Consider the following 17,123-nt stretch of genomic DNA (forward strand, 5'->3'; position numbering starts at 1 on the left):
TGTTTCCACTGTCATCGCAGTATCCACCCCCCCTCCCCTTTTTCTTCTCCAAGATTTCCTGGGAACACTGCCCAGAGCACTGACTGGCCACTAACCCCGGCTAGGGTCGGCCTGTCTCAAGGTCTCCACACTAGTCTCCGAAAGTACTGCCTATGCCCTCTAGCGGTAGAGTTGCGAATTAATTCCCCTGGGTCTTTGAACGCCCGCTAAACGCCTGCCTCCTGGCATCTCCCGCAACAAACAGTACCCCGTAGTTCATTCCCAGGCCACCAGAGCACTGGAGTAGTCCCCTCCATAAGCCCAATGCTTTAGCCGTCGCCCAGTGTGAGTCAATCTCTACTTGTTTCGGACACCCCTCAGTAGGTCGCGCTGACATCGGCCAGTATCACCAACTTCGAGATATCAAAGTCAGTATTTCTCGACAAGTCCCTTGGTAATCTTTGGAACCTTTCGGTCCGGAAGCTGAAGCCTCCCCCCTTTCTATTGATTGCAGTAATCTTTTAATTACGAGTTGCTGCCGCCCCAAACTTACTTCGCGCCGCGACTCCAGACTGAACACACCGCATCGTCGGCATCAAGACTTCATTCCGGTCGTTGTTTAAAGATGTAATCAACTTGGCAGGGGATTTGATCCCTACAACTCTAGTAATTAGTCAGTCTGCGTACCTCGTAGAAGTAGTCATGCTTCGTTAATCATACTTTAGTACAGGGGTCGACAACGTGTCGATCGCGATCTACTGGTAGATCACGAGAAAATATTTAGTAGATCACGAGCGTTATTGAAAATTTACGAATTTTTTTACCCACTACGAACCACTGCAAGTCTTAAATGAAATTTAATCATCAAGAATATAACAATTCTTCGTTAGCTGATAGAGGAACAATTTAAAAAAAAACACTTCGTTCGAGAATGATACCGGTCATTTACAAATATTTTTGAGTAGGTATAAAGCTGTCGCCATCAGTACAATAAAAAAATGTGTTATTTTGCATAACGGTTTTTGTTATGTAACGAAAATATAAACAAACACGATACTCAGTTCAGCAGTGTAGCCATCTTGATCTCATCTTATAGCAAATGTCACGGATGTGGGGCTACATTTTGATGTTTTCTACGCGCTAAGAGAAAGGAAATTATAGTAGCAGAAAATGTATTGAATGCAAAATAAGAAATACATATTGCGTTTAGGAAGTTATAATAAACTCATTTTCCGAATTGGATATTTTCATGTAACGTATTTAGATAATTTTTGTGGGTACATATATGTTGGCAATCCTGCCAGAATAAAAACGTAGTCTACAAGTCATCCTTGTTTATAACGGTTAATAACCTCAAAACCATCAAGTATGTAATGAAAATAATGGCTTTAATCATGATGTTTATTTAACGAATGCCATTTAAAAATACACAGCTACAGTTTATGCATACGTGTATGACGAATCAATGTTAGAAAATAAACGAGATTGTTTTTTGTAAAACCAGAGTCGTCTTGTGATGACACCTCTTATCCTTGATCATATTCACAGCCGTTGATTTATAACGCCAAATACTCTAAACAGGACACAACTGCGTGTAAATATTGTTTTCTGATATTCACGTGACGATTGTTGGCAGTGCAACAACGTTTACTATTACATTTGTTTTAAGCCCAATTTCTTAATTATTGACTGTGTTGTGATAAGTTAATCACTTGTGATGAGTGCACCAAAGATACAAAAGACTTACAACTTCCATGCAGAATGGGAGCATGACTTTTTTGTCACCGAAACAAACTGCAAATGCATTTGTTTACTGTGCAAAGTAAATATTGCATTCATGAAAAAGAGTAATGTATAAAGACATTTTGAAACAGTACATTCAAACATAAATAAAGAGTTTCTCCCCAACTCAGAACTGAGGCGAGAGAAAATTAAGAAACTAAAAATATGTTGTCATTACAACAACACATGTTTACGAAAGTGACAGATAAGGGCACAGCAGCCACAAGTGCATCTTATCACATTTCTTATGTGTTGGCAAAACATAAGAAGCCATTTGAAGATGGGGAGTTAATTAAAGAAGCATTTCTTGAAGCCGGTGATGATCTATTGATCTGTTTGAAAATTTCAAAAACAAATCTGAAATAATGGCAGCTATTCAGTCCCTGCAACTTTCAGTTAGAACTGTTACAAGAAGAGTTGAAAATATGGCAAGTGATGTCATATCTCAAATAAATAAAGATTTGGATGCATGCTGCTACTTTCTCTCCAGCTGGATGAGTCAAATGATGCAACTGGCATTGCTCAGTTGCCAATATTTGCCCGAATTGTATTCAACGACTTTTCAGTCAAAGAAGAATTGTTGAAACTGATTCATTTGAAAGGCCATACTAGAGGTGAAGATATTTTTTTTACAGTGAAGCAGTTTCTTATATCTGACAAAATTCCAATTCACAAGCTTGTGAGCATTACCACTGATGGAGCGCCTGCCCTTATTGGTTAAAATAATGGCTTCTTGGCTCAGTGTCGAAGAGATAAAAGCGTTCCAAAATTTTTGTCATATCATTGCATCATACATCAGCAATCTCTGTGTGGAAAGTTCTTGAACATGAATGAAACCATGATAGTAGTTGTGCAGATTGTTAACAAAATACGGGCCCATCCTCTCCAAAGACGACTCTTCATTCAAAGATTTGCTGGATGAATTACAACTGTAGTATGGAGAGCTACTTCTGCATTGTGAGGTGCATTGGCTGAGTAAGGACAAAGTTCTTCAACGATTCATTCAACTGCTACCTGCCATTACAGCATTTTTGAAAGAACAGGAACACTCCATGGCAAATCTTCTTGAGGATGCAAGGTGGCTTAATAATTTAGCTTTCTTAGTTGACCTCACAGAAAAACTCAATGATTTGAACATTAAACTTCAAGGGAAAGATAGAGAAATGGTTGAAATGATATCTGAAGTAGATTCTTTCATTGAAAAACTTAAATTTTGTGAGAAAAGCCTAAGAGAAGGTGATTTAAGGCACTTTCCTACCCTGAAAGCTCAAGTAGAAGCATTGGAGACCCCATATGAAAGAGAAGAACACGTAAAACTTTTGTCTCATTTGAAAAATGATTTTGACTCCAGATTTTCAGAATTCAAAAAGATTTCTCTGATATCCTAGTTTGTCTCTTTTCCATGGGCAAACCTGAATCTTGAGGAGTGTACTTCCTCAAAGGAGACGACGTTCAACATTGATAGAACAGCTACAGAACTCTAAATTATTACATTGAAAAATGACTTGCGTGTGAAAAGTGTTGCAGAGCCAAAGACCTGATGGCAAGTCATTCCTCAAGAGAAGTATCCAGTGCTCACTGATGTTGCACTTCGAGTGAGAGCCTTGTTTGCTTCAACGTACCTATGCGAGTCTTCATTTTCCAATATGAACTTCATCAAAAATAAGTACAGGAGTAGGATAACTGATGAACATTTGGAATCATGCATTCGTCTCAGTGTAACCAGCTATTCACCAAACATCAAAGCTATTGTTAAGGAAAGTTCCTGCCAACTTTCCCACTAAGTGCAGATATTTTTCAATGTTATTGTAATTTTTACTGTTTCGTCTATAACTAACAGACCTTATTTAATTCAGTTATTTCTATAATTATTTCTTTATGCACTGTAACCATAAAAAGTAGGGTATTTTAAAACTACCAGGAAAAAACCAAATAGAGAGAGTATTTTGTAAATGTGTGAAAGTAAACTTGTTTATGTATAGTATAATTAATAAAACAGAACAGTAGATCATTTCAACATGTGGCGACTTAACAGTAGATCACCTACATTTCCAGGTTGCCTACCCCTGCTTTAGTATATTTTGTATTCTTTTGAATCATGGAAACGTACGCGACAACCGCGGGTTCGCGAGCTCTGCACCCTGGCTGATGCTGGAAGCCATCTCCCTGTATGGTGAGTTTTTGACAACCTTTATGCCCAGACCTTCATCGTGGTTAGAAGGCATTTTCTGCCTATTTTGCCAACTGTCTGTGAACCAGTTCTGAACATGTTTGTTTCAGATCTGTTCACAGACAGGGTCCAAGGGTTTGAATGAGGTTCCAAGGGTTCGGATGCGGATCTAAGAACACCGCCCTCGAGTCCTTCCTCCAGCAATCAGGATGACTAAGGCGCCCTGATGGCTCGTTAGCAGCACAACTTCGGCCAGCAATCGTCAAACCTCCAGTCCTTCAGAATTTTTTATATCTTCACAATAACATTAAATCACAACGTTGAAAAGATCGTAACTCCATAAATTTTTCTTTCGGGACTTAAATCGCTCTAAGTGAGCTTATTGTGAAAGGAATTTAACCTGTTTATTGTTGCTGATTATATTTTAATTAAGTTTAATTTATGAAGGTTAATTTTCTAATTTAATAATGTAAAATATATATACAGTGTGTATCAAAATTCATGTTACAACGCTTGAGGGTAGAAAACTCTTATTATTTGCAACCATTTTTGCCTATAAACATGTTGCCGAAAACACGTAGTTAAGCCCCTGTAGCCCCAGAAAGAGTCAGCGTAGGCAACCTGTTGGGCTTTGTGCGAGACAGACGATGCTGTGGTGAATTACGTGTTTACGACGCCGGGCAGCGCTCGAGAGGACTGTACGATGTCGAATGCTGACCCCCGCCCCTTTTACTTCCGTTGGTGGCGCCCTCACCTCTTTTCTTCCGTTCGTGCCGTGCCATAGCACTGCGCAGCATGACATCGCAGTGTCGCAGTGTGTTTTGATTTCACTGGTGGTCTGTCGTTGACTGTTCTGTCGTATAAGCAAACTCGTGGTGTCATTTCTTTCGCTGTGGTTCTGAAAAGGGCGACGTTTTAGTGGAGCTCAATGGTGTACATGTTTAGTGAGTACATGGACATGCTGCATGTTTATGGGGAAGCTAGACAAAATGGACCAGCCGCCCGTCGTCTGTACGAAGAACGATATCCGGGTCGTAGGATTCCAGCTCACACCATGTTTGCAAGGTTTAATCAGCAAATGCGTGATACTGGTACATGTGCCGTCACAAGACCAAATGCTGGTGCTCCACGCAGGGTTCGTACTCCCAGTTTTGAAGAAGATGTACTTCAGAGATTTGAGGAGAGTCCGGATACAAGCGCAAGGGCAGAAGGTTCCGATATGTACGCTGACAAAATGGCTGTTTGGCGAGTTCTTCATGAGCAACTCTTGTACCCGTACCACCTTCAAAAAGTGCAACACATGGGTCCGGCGGACTATCCTCTTCGCATGACCTTTTCTCGTTGGTACATTCGAAGAGTATTGAGGAACCCCGAGTTAGCGGTTTTATTCAGTGATAAAGCCAAGTTCACTCAAGACGCTATTCTCAATTCGCACAACAGTCATGTTTGGAATGATGTCAATCCGCATGCAACGTGTGTTACAGCTCGCCAGGAACGTTTTTCAGTTAATGTGTGGGCCGGTATTGTTGACGGCGTACTCATCGGGCCTTTTTTTTCTTCCGCCACGACTTACCGGCGCCGGATACCTCCACTTCCTTCAGAAGGAACTACCAGGTCTTCTTGAAGAGGTTCCATTGCATGTCCGACGTGTGATGTGGTACCAACATGACGGGGCACCACCTCATTTTTCCCTGCAAGTGCGAGAGTATTTAAACCAAACATTTCCAAACCGATGGATTGGAAAAGCAGGCCCTGTCGCATGGCCGCCAAGGTCACCGGACCTAACCCCGTTATATTTCTTTCTGTGGGGTTATGTAAAAGGGCTTATCTACGTTACACCAGTAGAAACGGTAGAAGAGCTTACACAGCGAATCATTGAAGCGTTCGAAATCACAAGGTCGACTCCACACATGCTCCAGCGTATCCGTGAAAACATGATTCGCCGTTGCCACCTCTGTGTCGCTCAAGGTGGGCGTGTTCTTGAGCCGTTGCTTTAGGCTGTCACGTTGTTAAAACGTATGCAACAATTTCAATGTTTTGAAACAAAGCCGAAGCTGTGATTGATTTCCGAGTGAAATTAAAATCTGTGCCACGATTTAAAATGTTATTTCTCTACTCGAACGCCCGCACATCCACAACAGAACATTCTACAACGGGTTTCCTACGCTGACTGTTTCTGGGGCTACAGGGGCTTAACTACACGTTTCCGGCAACATGTTTATTGGCAAAAATGGTTGCAAATAATAAGAGCTTTCTACCCTCAAGCGTTGTAACATGAATTTTGATACATTCTGTATATATATATATATATATATTGTCAACGAATTTATCGAATATTGTCGTATTGTGAAAGTATTCGAAAGTTAAGTAAACATAGAGGCTCTTATATCTAGACAAAATCATTATTTTGCCTTTTGAAACTAGAAGATCCATCATCAACGAATTTATAGAATATTATCTTATTGTGAAAATAATCAAAAGTTAAATAAACATTGAGGTACTTATATCTAGACAAAATCATTATTTTGCCTTTTGAAACTAAAATATCCATCATCAGAGAGAGTGAAGTGTGTTAAAATGATAACAGAACTTTGGTTTACTTTATTATTATGGAAGTGTAAAAATTAAAAAACAATACTTTGGTGGCTATGTTGCCATCAAATTAAAATTGTACCATTTTCAATGACATCATCTATAAGACAAACATGAATATGGTTTTTACTTAATGCATTTTGTAAGTGGTTTGTTGTTGTTCAGTGGTGGTTATTTGATGCATTTTCTTCTCTCTTTCTCTGTCTCTCACATATACATACTTACATGCATACACATATTAATTTTTTTGTTTTCTCTTGTTCTCAGATTCTTATGAGGACCACTCGTACAACTTGCTGAGCTTCACTCTTGCCAACTCCACGCTGGTGGGTGCCCCAATGTACTGGGGCTACAACACAGAACTTGTGCTGGGTGACTTGACCGTGCTGGGGATTGACGAACAGGTGTGGTCAGTCCACGTCAATAACGCGTCTGCTGAGTTCTTGTACAACTCCATCAGCAAGGTAAGTCCCTTCACCTGAAAACTTGAAATGTCTTTTGTTTTCACAGTTCTCACGAGATGAGATGACAAAATGATTATGTTGCGTTAGACATTGATGTGGGATTATTTTTGAGTGAAACTTATATGTGTATTTGTTACTTACTCTGATGTTGATGAAATATTACAATTTAAGGTAAATGCATTCAGAAATGTCTTTTCTACTCAGGTATCAGTATCACTGTATCAACTATTAGGTACTTTCATATTACCTGAGAAGATAGTAGGTATATATGTTGTCAAAGGTGAAGTTTAACTATAATAATTGAATATATATATAATGTATAGAATCCGTTTTCTGTCTGGTTTCGCAGAAGAATTGTGGTAATAGGTAGTTCTGTTGCAGCGATTGCTTCAACCGCTGGGTATCGACAGTGTACGCCTCTAGCGGTTTTTCGTTGTACTAGGTTAACCAGCCTAGTTATGCCACCACCCTTCTTTACCCCCTCCCCCCCTAGCTGGTTCAAATATCCCGACAGCGCTTATAAGCACCAAAATGTGACTTTGAAGAGAAGCTTTCATTACCACTGCCTTGAGAACAATGAAACCTCAGGAGAAGCCAGCCACTGTTATAATTGAATGGAGGGATTTTGTAGCCAATTAATGTGAAAATTAGCCCCTAAAAACTTTGTATTTGGCCCACAGGGATTTTGATTTTTTTGTCCTCAAACTCTTGTTTTTTCCACCCTTTACAGTTATATTTAGTCATATAAAAATTTAATTTAGACAAAGGTTTTTGGTATTATGCCTACGAGTTATAATACATTCAAATGGATGCAATATTTGTCATATTATGGAAGTTATAGCGATTTTTCAGTTTTTCAATGAACCTTCCACATTTCTACCCCTTCAGTCAGATTTTGACCATTAACGAAATCAAACAAGATTTTCCATTACTTTATTTTATGTATTAGTTTGGAAGGAATTTGTGCAAAATTATGGCAGTTATAATGTCCATAAAAAACTTTTATATATATATATATATATATATTAGGGACAGGTTGGTCTTGGTTCTCAGTTCTGCTGGTGCTCAGCAAATTAACTGGTGCCAGTAATGTGGAAAGCATAACAGCTAATACCTTTCCTGGTAGAACGCCTTTATTATTCCCTGGGACCAACACACAAGTCTTTACACTTCACTTCAAGCATAATGTGACAAGAGTGAATTGTTCATAAATCTTTGAAAAATGCAGGCAACCTAGACAGCTCGCCTGCCTACATGGAAAGATACTCCCTGCTGGCAGGAAGTGTCCCAATGTAAACAAAAGTTTTTTTGTGCAGAGATTCTGACCCTTTGTTTGTTCCTCTTTTCACTAGCAGACAGGGAAGACCATTTCAACTAAAAGTAGACCTATATAAAAATAAACACAGGCTCAATATACTTTTAAAACATTTAAAAAAAAAGGCTACAAGACGGGTACTTTACACTGGGAAACAAGTAGAACCGATACATCACTAATATATATAAACTATAACGGCTCCAATAGGTAGACTTTCTTATAAATCTACCTAATAATATTCACATATATGTTTCCTGCTTGGTTATTCGTTTAACTCACTTCCCCCCCCCCCCCCCTCCACGATAACAATGAGTTTTTCGTGTTTTGTAATAGCTTCCCTGCACAGATTTATACAGACCAGCAATGTAGATAATCATTGTTGGTATTTTCTAATTATCTGCTTTGAATAACGTATATTTGAATTCATAATAAAGTTGATTTTTTGAAGAACTTAAATTTAATTCATAAAAAAAATAAAAAAATATTTTAAAAAAAATTCAAAATATTATTACACCAGCTAGAATCATGTACCAATGAATAACTTATTAAATGTTGACTGTTTTTCAATAATTGTTTAATATTTTGAAGCAGTTGCTCCGTATTGTCTGCACTGCACAGCATTCCTTCCCCTCCTTCTCCAACCTCCCCTTCCTACCCCCCCCCTTCCTATCTTCCCCGCCGCCTCACCAGCGCTCTCTGTCGAGTGTTTTATTGGGCCTATATATACTCCGGCTCCTAGCTTATTCGCCGCAGTCTCTCGGTCTCCTGACTTGAAGGCTGTCACTGTGGGGGTGGTGCTGCGTTCTGGTATGTACTCGGCTGTGAAACTTAGCGTCTGTATTTAAGTATGAAGTATTATTCGTGCCTGCGCATTGTGGCCGCGCCTTTATTTTTGTATTTCTGCCATGTACTGTAATGTTTCGTATTTGCTATCAATGTTGGACCCTTCAGGTCATTTTGAATTGAGTTTCTATTGCTCACGCCGAGTCCTGCCTGTAGCTTTGCGTAATATTTCTGCGGTTGTATATGGGCATGCCACGATGGCATTGGACACTTCCTGTCAAGCCGCATTATAATTCCTTTCTTGATTTTGCCTTCAGTTTTGCTTTCAGCCTAGCGGCCCATATTACTTGTTTGCTACTTCTAATGCTTCGCCACCATGCCCTCTTTACTCTCACATTGTTTTAAATTGTATGAATGATTGTATTTATTCGTTTTGGCATCCCGCGGGAGCGCACGAGGAGCGCATGATTATTATAAATTGCTAACCTGTAATTAAGTCATATAATGTTTGTCAATATGTTTTCGCTCTAGAGGCAATTTTCTATAAATAAATTATATTTTTGTATAGCCTTTTATATTTTTCCCAAAGTACCAGCTTTCCACTGTCGTTGGGTTTTACTGTAAAACCCCCCTCCCTGCTTTCTTTCTCAGTCGTAGTCTATGCGGCTACAATTTCAAGGAATTAATTTTTATCTTTTAGTTCTTTAAGAAAAACTTTTTGTATCTGAAATATTTTTGCATCATTTTGAAGAGCATACATAAATTGGCGAACTGAATGCCTGAATTGCCCGTCTAGTCTATGAACTGCCCTTCCACTCTGCAACAGAAACAAAATCCAAATGAATAAGAGAGAGAGAATACAGCACACGACCTTGAGACAAGTGATGCTATGGTGCTCTTGCATGGGAGTTTGGAACCAAGAGTACCTTCTTTCCAAGAAAAAGAGCCTTCAAGTGGGGAAGCTTGCAACTACCTCAGTTTTGGATCCAAAATTGGCAGAATAAATTCTATCCCCTCGTGGCTTCTATACATTATATACATTCAATTCTATAATACATGCGAACAGATAAAGCACTAATTATTTACTGCTCAAGTTTTAGGACACATAGTGTTTCATTTTCTCAGGACTTGCTGTTTACGGGTATGGTATACTTATAAAAAAAACACATCTCGTCAAAAATATAAAAAATAGACATGTAAATTAAAATATTCACAATTACTTGCATTATGTAAATGTTTTTACTACAACACTCAACAAACAATGAAACTGTCTTTAGTTCCTCAAATTACTGTGCTAGTTGATTCATGTGTCATGCCAACAGGTCAATAAATGGCTAGTGGTTTGCTGTGTATTTGTCAGACTTTATACCTAGAATAAGGGAAATGGTGTACAGATGGAACAACCTCAAAAATGCAAGCAGATGATTGGTCGAAAAATACAAGTTGTGCACAACAGATAAAAATGGTTTAAAAATTTAAAAATAAAACTTTTTATTATTTTTTCCTTAAATGCTGAACATTATATGTAGGAAGCATCTATAAATGAAAACATTATAAATGGAAAGAATTAACATAAAGATATATGAAAGTGATCAAGGGTGAAGGGAATAAATTTGTGAACGTGATAGGCAGAAAAACATTTTATGTGGAATGTCTTAAGTGAGTTTTACTGCTTAATGAATGTATTAAGTACATAAGTTATTGTGCAGAGATTACAATGATGTAATATCAGACATATTGTCTTCACATTAGGGAATCTGGGTTTGAATCCTGATGACTTAACTCATTATTTTTGCAAGTGGGAAATCATGTTGTATGTTGCTTTAAGCAAAGTCACTGTCGACTGTTGATAGCTGGTTTTTCCCCATCAAACACATTCCATCGTTTCTCTAAATCACATCATGCAGTCCTCTGACTGATGACGACAGATTCTTTCAGTCAAGACAGTTGACTTCTTCGAACTTCACTCTCATATACTGTTAATGTTGACACATCTATGAGTGAGATATGAGATACATCATGTTTACATACAAACACCAGGGTCTTTCTTAATATCTTTAAAATGTCCTTAATTTGTCTTCTAATTTAATAAGGGTTTGTAAAAGTCCTTAAATTGGATTTACTTAATAACATCTTAACAAATACTGATAGTATGCAATTAACCGATAAAAGAAGTTAGGTAAATGTGCTTTTGTTTTCTACTTGGCAGCCAACAATGCTTTTCACATGCGTAGTACAATTGGTGAATTTAGGGCCACATGATTAGATTTTATATTGTTACGGCTGTCGACCGTAAAGATGGAAATAAAGGGAATATGTACATGAAAAGTTGATAGTGAAGTGAATCGTGAAGGATGATGGGGAAAGGGAATGGAAGTGAATCTACCGGCATCATATGTGTTCCTGATATCGTGACGGCCCTGTCATGAGTATCAGGTTCTGGGGGCGGTTCCACCACTCGTGTTTTTCCTTAAACAGTCCTTAAGGTAGGATGACGAGTCCCTATTTGCAAAACATTTCAAATAAAGAGGTTAAGGTTGAACGTTTCCACAAGAACATGTTTATTTCAGCAGTGTCAACTAACAGTTTATTCAACACATATTTAATTCTCTACTTTCTGGGTCTTTACAAGTACAATTTATAACCTTCTATTACTAACACATAATTACTGAACCATAGTCGTTCCTATCAGGTATACCGTCGTTAATAAATAAACTGTGCTGTCGGCCATTTCCTAGAACTTATTCGTAACCTCATTTGTCTCGTGATTCGTATGTGCCTTTCCCTTGTTACCAACTGTTGCAGACTAATTTATCCCAAGTTACGTGACGGTTTACTTTAAATTATTAATAATGTCGACCGAGTGATTGTTAAAGTGAGTATTTTTAGTTCTTGAAATGAGAGAGAGATACCAACTATTACAAGCTACATAGGCCTAAGGTCATTGTGCTACTGTCTAGAATTGAACCATCGTCGCATCGTGGCTGGTCACTCACCAATCGTCGTCCTGGCGGCAGAGTAGCGTGGCTTCCCACTGACTCTGTGACTCCCTTCTCGAATAAAATCTCCCGGTATAAGAAGCCCCTCCTGACCCTGTTTGCGTCTGTTGTTAATAACATAAACAGTTCCGCTTAGGCGCCGCTTCTGACGTTATTACACACTCCCCCTCCTTCCCTGTGCTTATGACCGAGTTTCGCTGCGCTGTGACCAAGGTCGTGCCAGCTGTGCCCGAGTGGCAACCTCCCTGTTTGTTTCCGTGACCGTGTTATGCTATCGTTCGCAAACATTGTTTCCGCAACTTTCGCTTCACCTGTCCTTCAAAGTTTCCTGCTGTGTTTGTCATTTCACATCGTGTCCCGCTGGTCCTGATCGTCGGGCTAGTCATTCTTTATTATACCAAAAAACAAAAAAGCTTTCACTGGTATCCTACAGTATTTTAGGCCATTACAATACAGTACACTCCCTATTTAACGCGGTTGTCGGGGGACATAGCTTTTACCCGCGTTGTTGCATAACCGCGATGTTTCGATGTGACCAAGGTCAAAAGGCATAAAACACCGCCTGTGTTCTAATAGGTCGGCAAGCACGCACAGTATAGACGGCCCGCCTTTGTGCGGACTTTGCATCCGCAGTTTTCACTAAACGCGGGTGAAAAAATAAAAATAATAAATTTTAAAGATAAATATTAAATGTTGAATTTTATTTTTTATTTTTCCGCATGCCGCGCACAGTTTGTCGCACGGCCTACGAGCGCGCCACACGCCGCCATACACACGTGCGGCACACAAGCTGCTGCCAGTCTCGTGGTGTCAGCCACAGTATCTGCTTCGTCTAAGTGTCCGTAACAAAGTAAGTGCAGTGTGTGCGGTTACACACGATTCTGTGGTCAAAGTCTTCTAAATAGAAAGGCCATAGTAATACTTCAAACCGAATATGAATCGCAAAGTACCGAGTTTGATTGACAAAATAAAAATTCTAGATTTACGTACTTACAGATAGCGAGTCTTTTGCAGAAGTATGCAGCAGATACGTGAAAAACGATTCTAGCATTCGTACAATATAAAATAAAGAATCGTCTATCGTGTAAAGTGGTTAAACTTTGTTATCCATGCTTACAGTAAATTATAAATGGTCACATGTGGGATACAAAAATTGCGCCAAAATAATTTTAGCGCAATCAGTGGCGCCGTATTAAAAAGTCTGTTAAACGTTGTCTTTACTTATTCCATCAAACGCTGTGTCGAGTTGCTGAGTGTGTGTGGCTCGGATCGGCAAGTGTTATATTCCCCAGCCTCTGGTTAAAGGTCGGGAGGCCGCTACACATAAACATTTCCGGGGCTTGTTTACTACCTCACGGCAAAAGTGGTACAGTATGGTTCACGTAAGTATTGGACCACTGGGAATTCCTCGGCAAAGATTAAAAATACGCTAGCTGATTTACTTTACTATTTAATGTTAAAACATTATACCAAAGTAAAAAGATGAACGTGTATAATACAACGAATAATATTACGTCTGTAGGTTCAAGTTGTAACAAAACATTTATGTGTCTCCGCTTGTCAACACACGTGACCACGAGAAGTGTGCAGACGGAAATGAGTGAACTACTCAAGGTCACCATACTTCCCCCCTTTCGGCTTAATCGCCCCTCTCATCACTGGCGCTTATATTCCACTCCTTCCGTCTACCCGGGTGTCTTGGTCGCATATTCTCGGCTCGCCTCTCCCCTCCCAGCGCTGGCCGTCAACCAAACCTATCCAAAATCAATCCCCAGCCGAGTCACGCTGGATAATGTCGCTGGACGGTGGGCTTTATCGGGTCCCCTTTCCGATGCTTTATTTGTGGGTTAAAAAAAAATGTTATGAACTAGTGTTTCAGAAAATAACACTGGGCTGGATTTGACCATAATTTGAAAACACTACAAGATAGAGGAATAATGTACGGAGATATCTTGTTTAGAATTTCACTGCGGACATTTTCTACGCCTAGGATTTTTTCTTCCCGATGCTTAGTTTGTGAGTTACTAAGCAAAATTATCCTAATCGGCTGTCAACCATTTATTCCATTATTATTACAGTAGAAACTCGTTAATCAGTGACGATTTAAAAGTGCAGAAAAAAAAAGAGAAGTAAAAATTTGTCAGCGCTTAAAATTAACGTCACGCGGGCCGGCGGCCGGCAAACACTGCAAGCCTTCGCATGGGCCGCCAAACTCTGCAACGCTGTTTGTACCGACCCTTTGTGTCGTCCCCCTTTCAGCTGTCACATTTGTCACTCTTTTAACTTGAGGGGGATGTCCTGACTTCTGCTTCCCGTCTCCCTTTGTTTGTTTCCACCCGCCAACGCACGGCAGGCGCCTGGCGAGTGACGAGTGACGTGTCTGGCTGGCATTCGGCTGTACGAGGGGGAGGGGAGGAGGGTGCAAGGTCAGCACGATCTTTCTTTCTCTCTTCGGCTGTTGTAAATGACCGTGAACTAATGGCTAGGCAGTGCCGTATTTTTTTAAGCCGAGACTAATTCGAAGACGGTCCTTACCTTGAACGGATTAACCGGGGTTATTACTTTTTTTTACAGGATTTTAACTATCCGGGCATCGGCGGGTCCCAATTAACACGAATAATGGAGAGTTTACAATTTTTTATCCATCTGCTGCCAAGGCGCAGTAAGCCTCGGTAGACGTTACGTCACATGACCTTGGCCTTAACCCAGCTGCACGCCGGTGTCTGAGAAGCTTGACAAGACCTTCCGGGCTTTTAATCGCTAGCCCGTGAAATTCGGTAATCCGTGATTATCTCGGTCGCGACCATCACGAATTAACGAGGTTCTACTGTGTTATTAGTATTATTATTAATTTCTGATTGGGGGACATGGTTTGACCCGCGATATACCCGATTCCGCGATCTATCGGGGCGCGGTATACCGGGAGTTTACTGTATATAAAAATTGTTTTGAATTCATATTTTGTATCTCACCTTTAAACAAAAAAGGTGTGTTTTACTTTGTGATAATACAAATTGTTTTCTACCGCTTACAATTTACAGACTTTTTAACTCAAAACATTATTATTATTATTATTATTATTATTAGTATAGATTCAGTGATGTAATTTTGCTGGAATTTTGTCATAAGTTTTTATAAAACTAACCTGAGTATAATTTATAAAGAAAGGACATCAAAATTACTTAAGATAGAATTCCTGTGAGGTTGGTCAGGTTGGTTTAAAACTTTTTTTAAGTTTTTTTTTTAATTTACCCTCCCCCAGATCCCTCTTCTAAATATCAATTCCTTGTAAAGTCTAGGGCCGCCACTGGTGATCGGTGAGGTTTGAGCGAGAGTTGCGGGTATTAACTCAGTTTTATGAGCACCAAGGATTTACCTATGTATCCCAGTAGTAATTCAAAAAAGCAATTTGCCTCTACACATTTAGGATTCTAGTATTTGAATTTAAAACTGTTGTGTTATCATTATAAAATTTCTTAGTACCTATTGAGGAGCATTCTAAGCTAAGGTACTTTTGTATCTCTGTTTTGCAGTCTTTGTTCATTGGAAATTTGAGCCTTTCACTCAACCAACTTTTCACCATAGAATGGCAGTGAACATGTTCTGCACACCATTACCAAGTAGTGTTTTACTTTGTTGAAGATCAAGATGATGTGTGTGTGTGGTGAGATTATCTAATGTGTCACATATCAACATTAATTGCTCAATAGTAGTCTTGTACATGTGTAATTGTTTTGTATATTTGTGATAATTTTTTAAGTATGTTTATTATAAACTTTTTTTTGGCAGTTTAGAAAACATGCTATTTGGTGTTAATTTGTTTTATTTTCACTATTGGTTCTCTAAGTTAGTTTTGTGAATTATTACTGTAGTATGCAACATTGGTATGTTATTTACTTTGTTCATTGTGATTACACTTTTGTTGATAATTATTACTGTGTAAACATGTTACCATAAGGTCTTATTAAGTAATAGTGGTTTGGTACATTTAAGTCTGTGCATGACTGCTTTTTTTATAAAGTATTTTTAATTCAATTAATAATTTACCAGGTGAATATTTTTATTACCAGTCATTTAAAAACATGAATTTAATGTCTTGATAGCACAAGTATTGCAGAATTAAAAATGCTTTTATGTTTTCAGTATATTATAGCTGAAATGCTAGCTGCTTCAATAAACATAGCATTAAATTATCTAAATTTAATCCTTCAACATCACTAATGAGAAAAACACCACACAAATAAATAGGTGTATGTGTGAAAAACTTAAAGACTGTCTTATTTAGTTCCTTAATTGCATTTAAATGTGCCAAAATAATTTGTTTTTTCCAAATGTCATCAAATTATTTACATGATAATGGAACAACGGTAAAAATGCAGCATGTGTTATATTAAATATATTTTATGACAAAAATGTATGAAGACATACTGTTGTGTTTTACTTATGTGTATCAACATCTTGTGTTCATTAAATAAAAAAACATATAAATATGTAATAAAGATAAATATTTCATTTAGTAAATAACCTTTCACAAGTCCACTTCAGAATAGGCAAAAATATTAATAAAAAATAATAATATATTGAAACATCCATGTCACCAGTGATGCAGCTAGGTATGTAGTGATCAAGTCCAGTACAACTGTAAAGCATTAAAATGTGATATGTGTTTATGTGCACTTGAAAACTCAAACTATGACAGAAAAGAGAGAAATATGTGCTTTATACAGGCTTTGATGATACCGTGGTTTTATCAGTTATTAAAAGAAGTGTAACTTTTGGCTAGAGGTTTTACTGTGTGTAAATATTAAAGGTTAAGACTATATTTTTTACTCTATTATTTTTATGGCTGTCACATTAACCAATTTAATTATAACTTGAATGCTAAACAATTTTTGCATAAATGTAGTTAACTCATAACATACAAAAACATTTTCTTAAAAAAGTAGTTCTAAATGTTTTCCTGCAAGATACTTGTTTTTAAAATTGATTGCAGTATTTTCATTGCCAAAATTTTAAAACAATTTACTTAGTTATGAAAC

At 38.3% G+C, this 17,123-nt stretch overlaps 1 protein-coding gene across 1 annotated transcript in view; it reads left to right on the top strand.

Annotated features, from left to right (window-relative positions):
* LOC134542140 (lysosomal alpha-glucosidase-like) overlaps positions 1–16,583 on the top strand; it is an 89,268-nt gene extending 72,685 nt beyond the window's left edge. Inside the window, exons 16-17 of the mRNA XM_063386133.1 lie at positions 6,791–6,987; positions 15,618–16,583. Coding sequence (XP_063242203.1) covers positions 6,791–6,987; positions 15,618–15,680 — 260 coding nt within the window. The 3' untranslated portion in view covers positions 15,681–16,583. The remainder of the gene's footprint in view (positions 1–6,790; positions 6,988–15,617) is intronic.
* The last annotated feature ends 540 nt before the right edge of the window (positions 16,584–17,123 follow it).

The sequence above is a fragment of the Bacillus rossius genome, chromosome 1 (assembly GCF_032445375.1).
Source record: "Bacillus rossius redtenbacheri isolate Brsri chromosome 1, Brsri_v3, whole genome shotgun sequence".
Classification (NCBI taxonomy): domain Eukaryota; kingdom Metazoa; phylum Arthropoda; class Insecta; order Phasmatodea; family Bacillidae; genus Bacillus; species Bacillus rossius.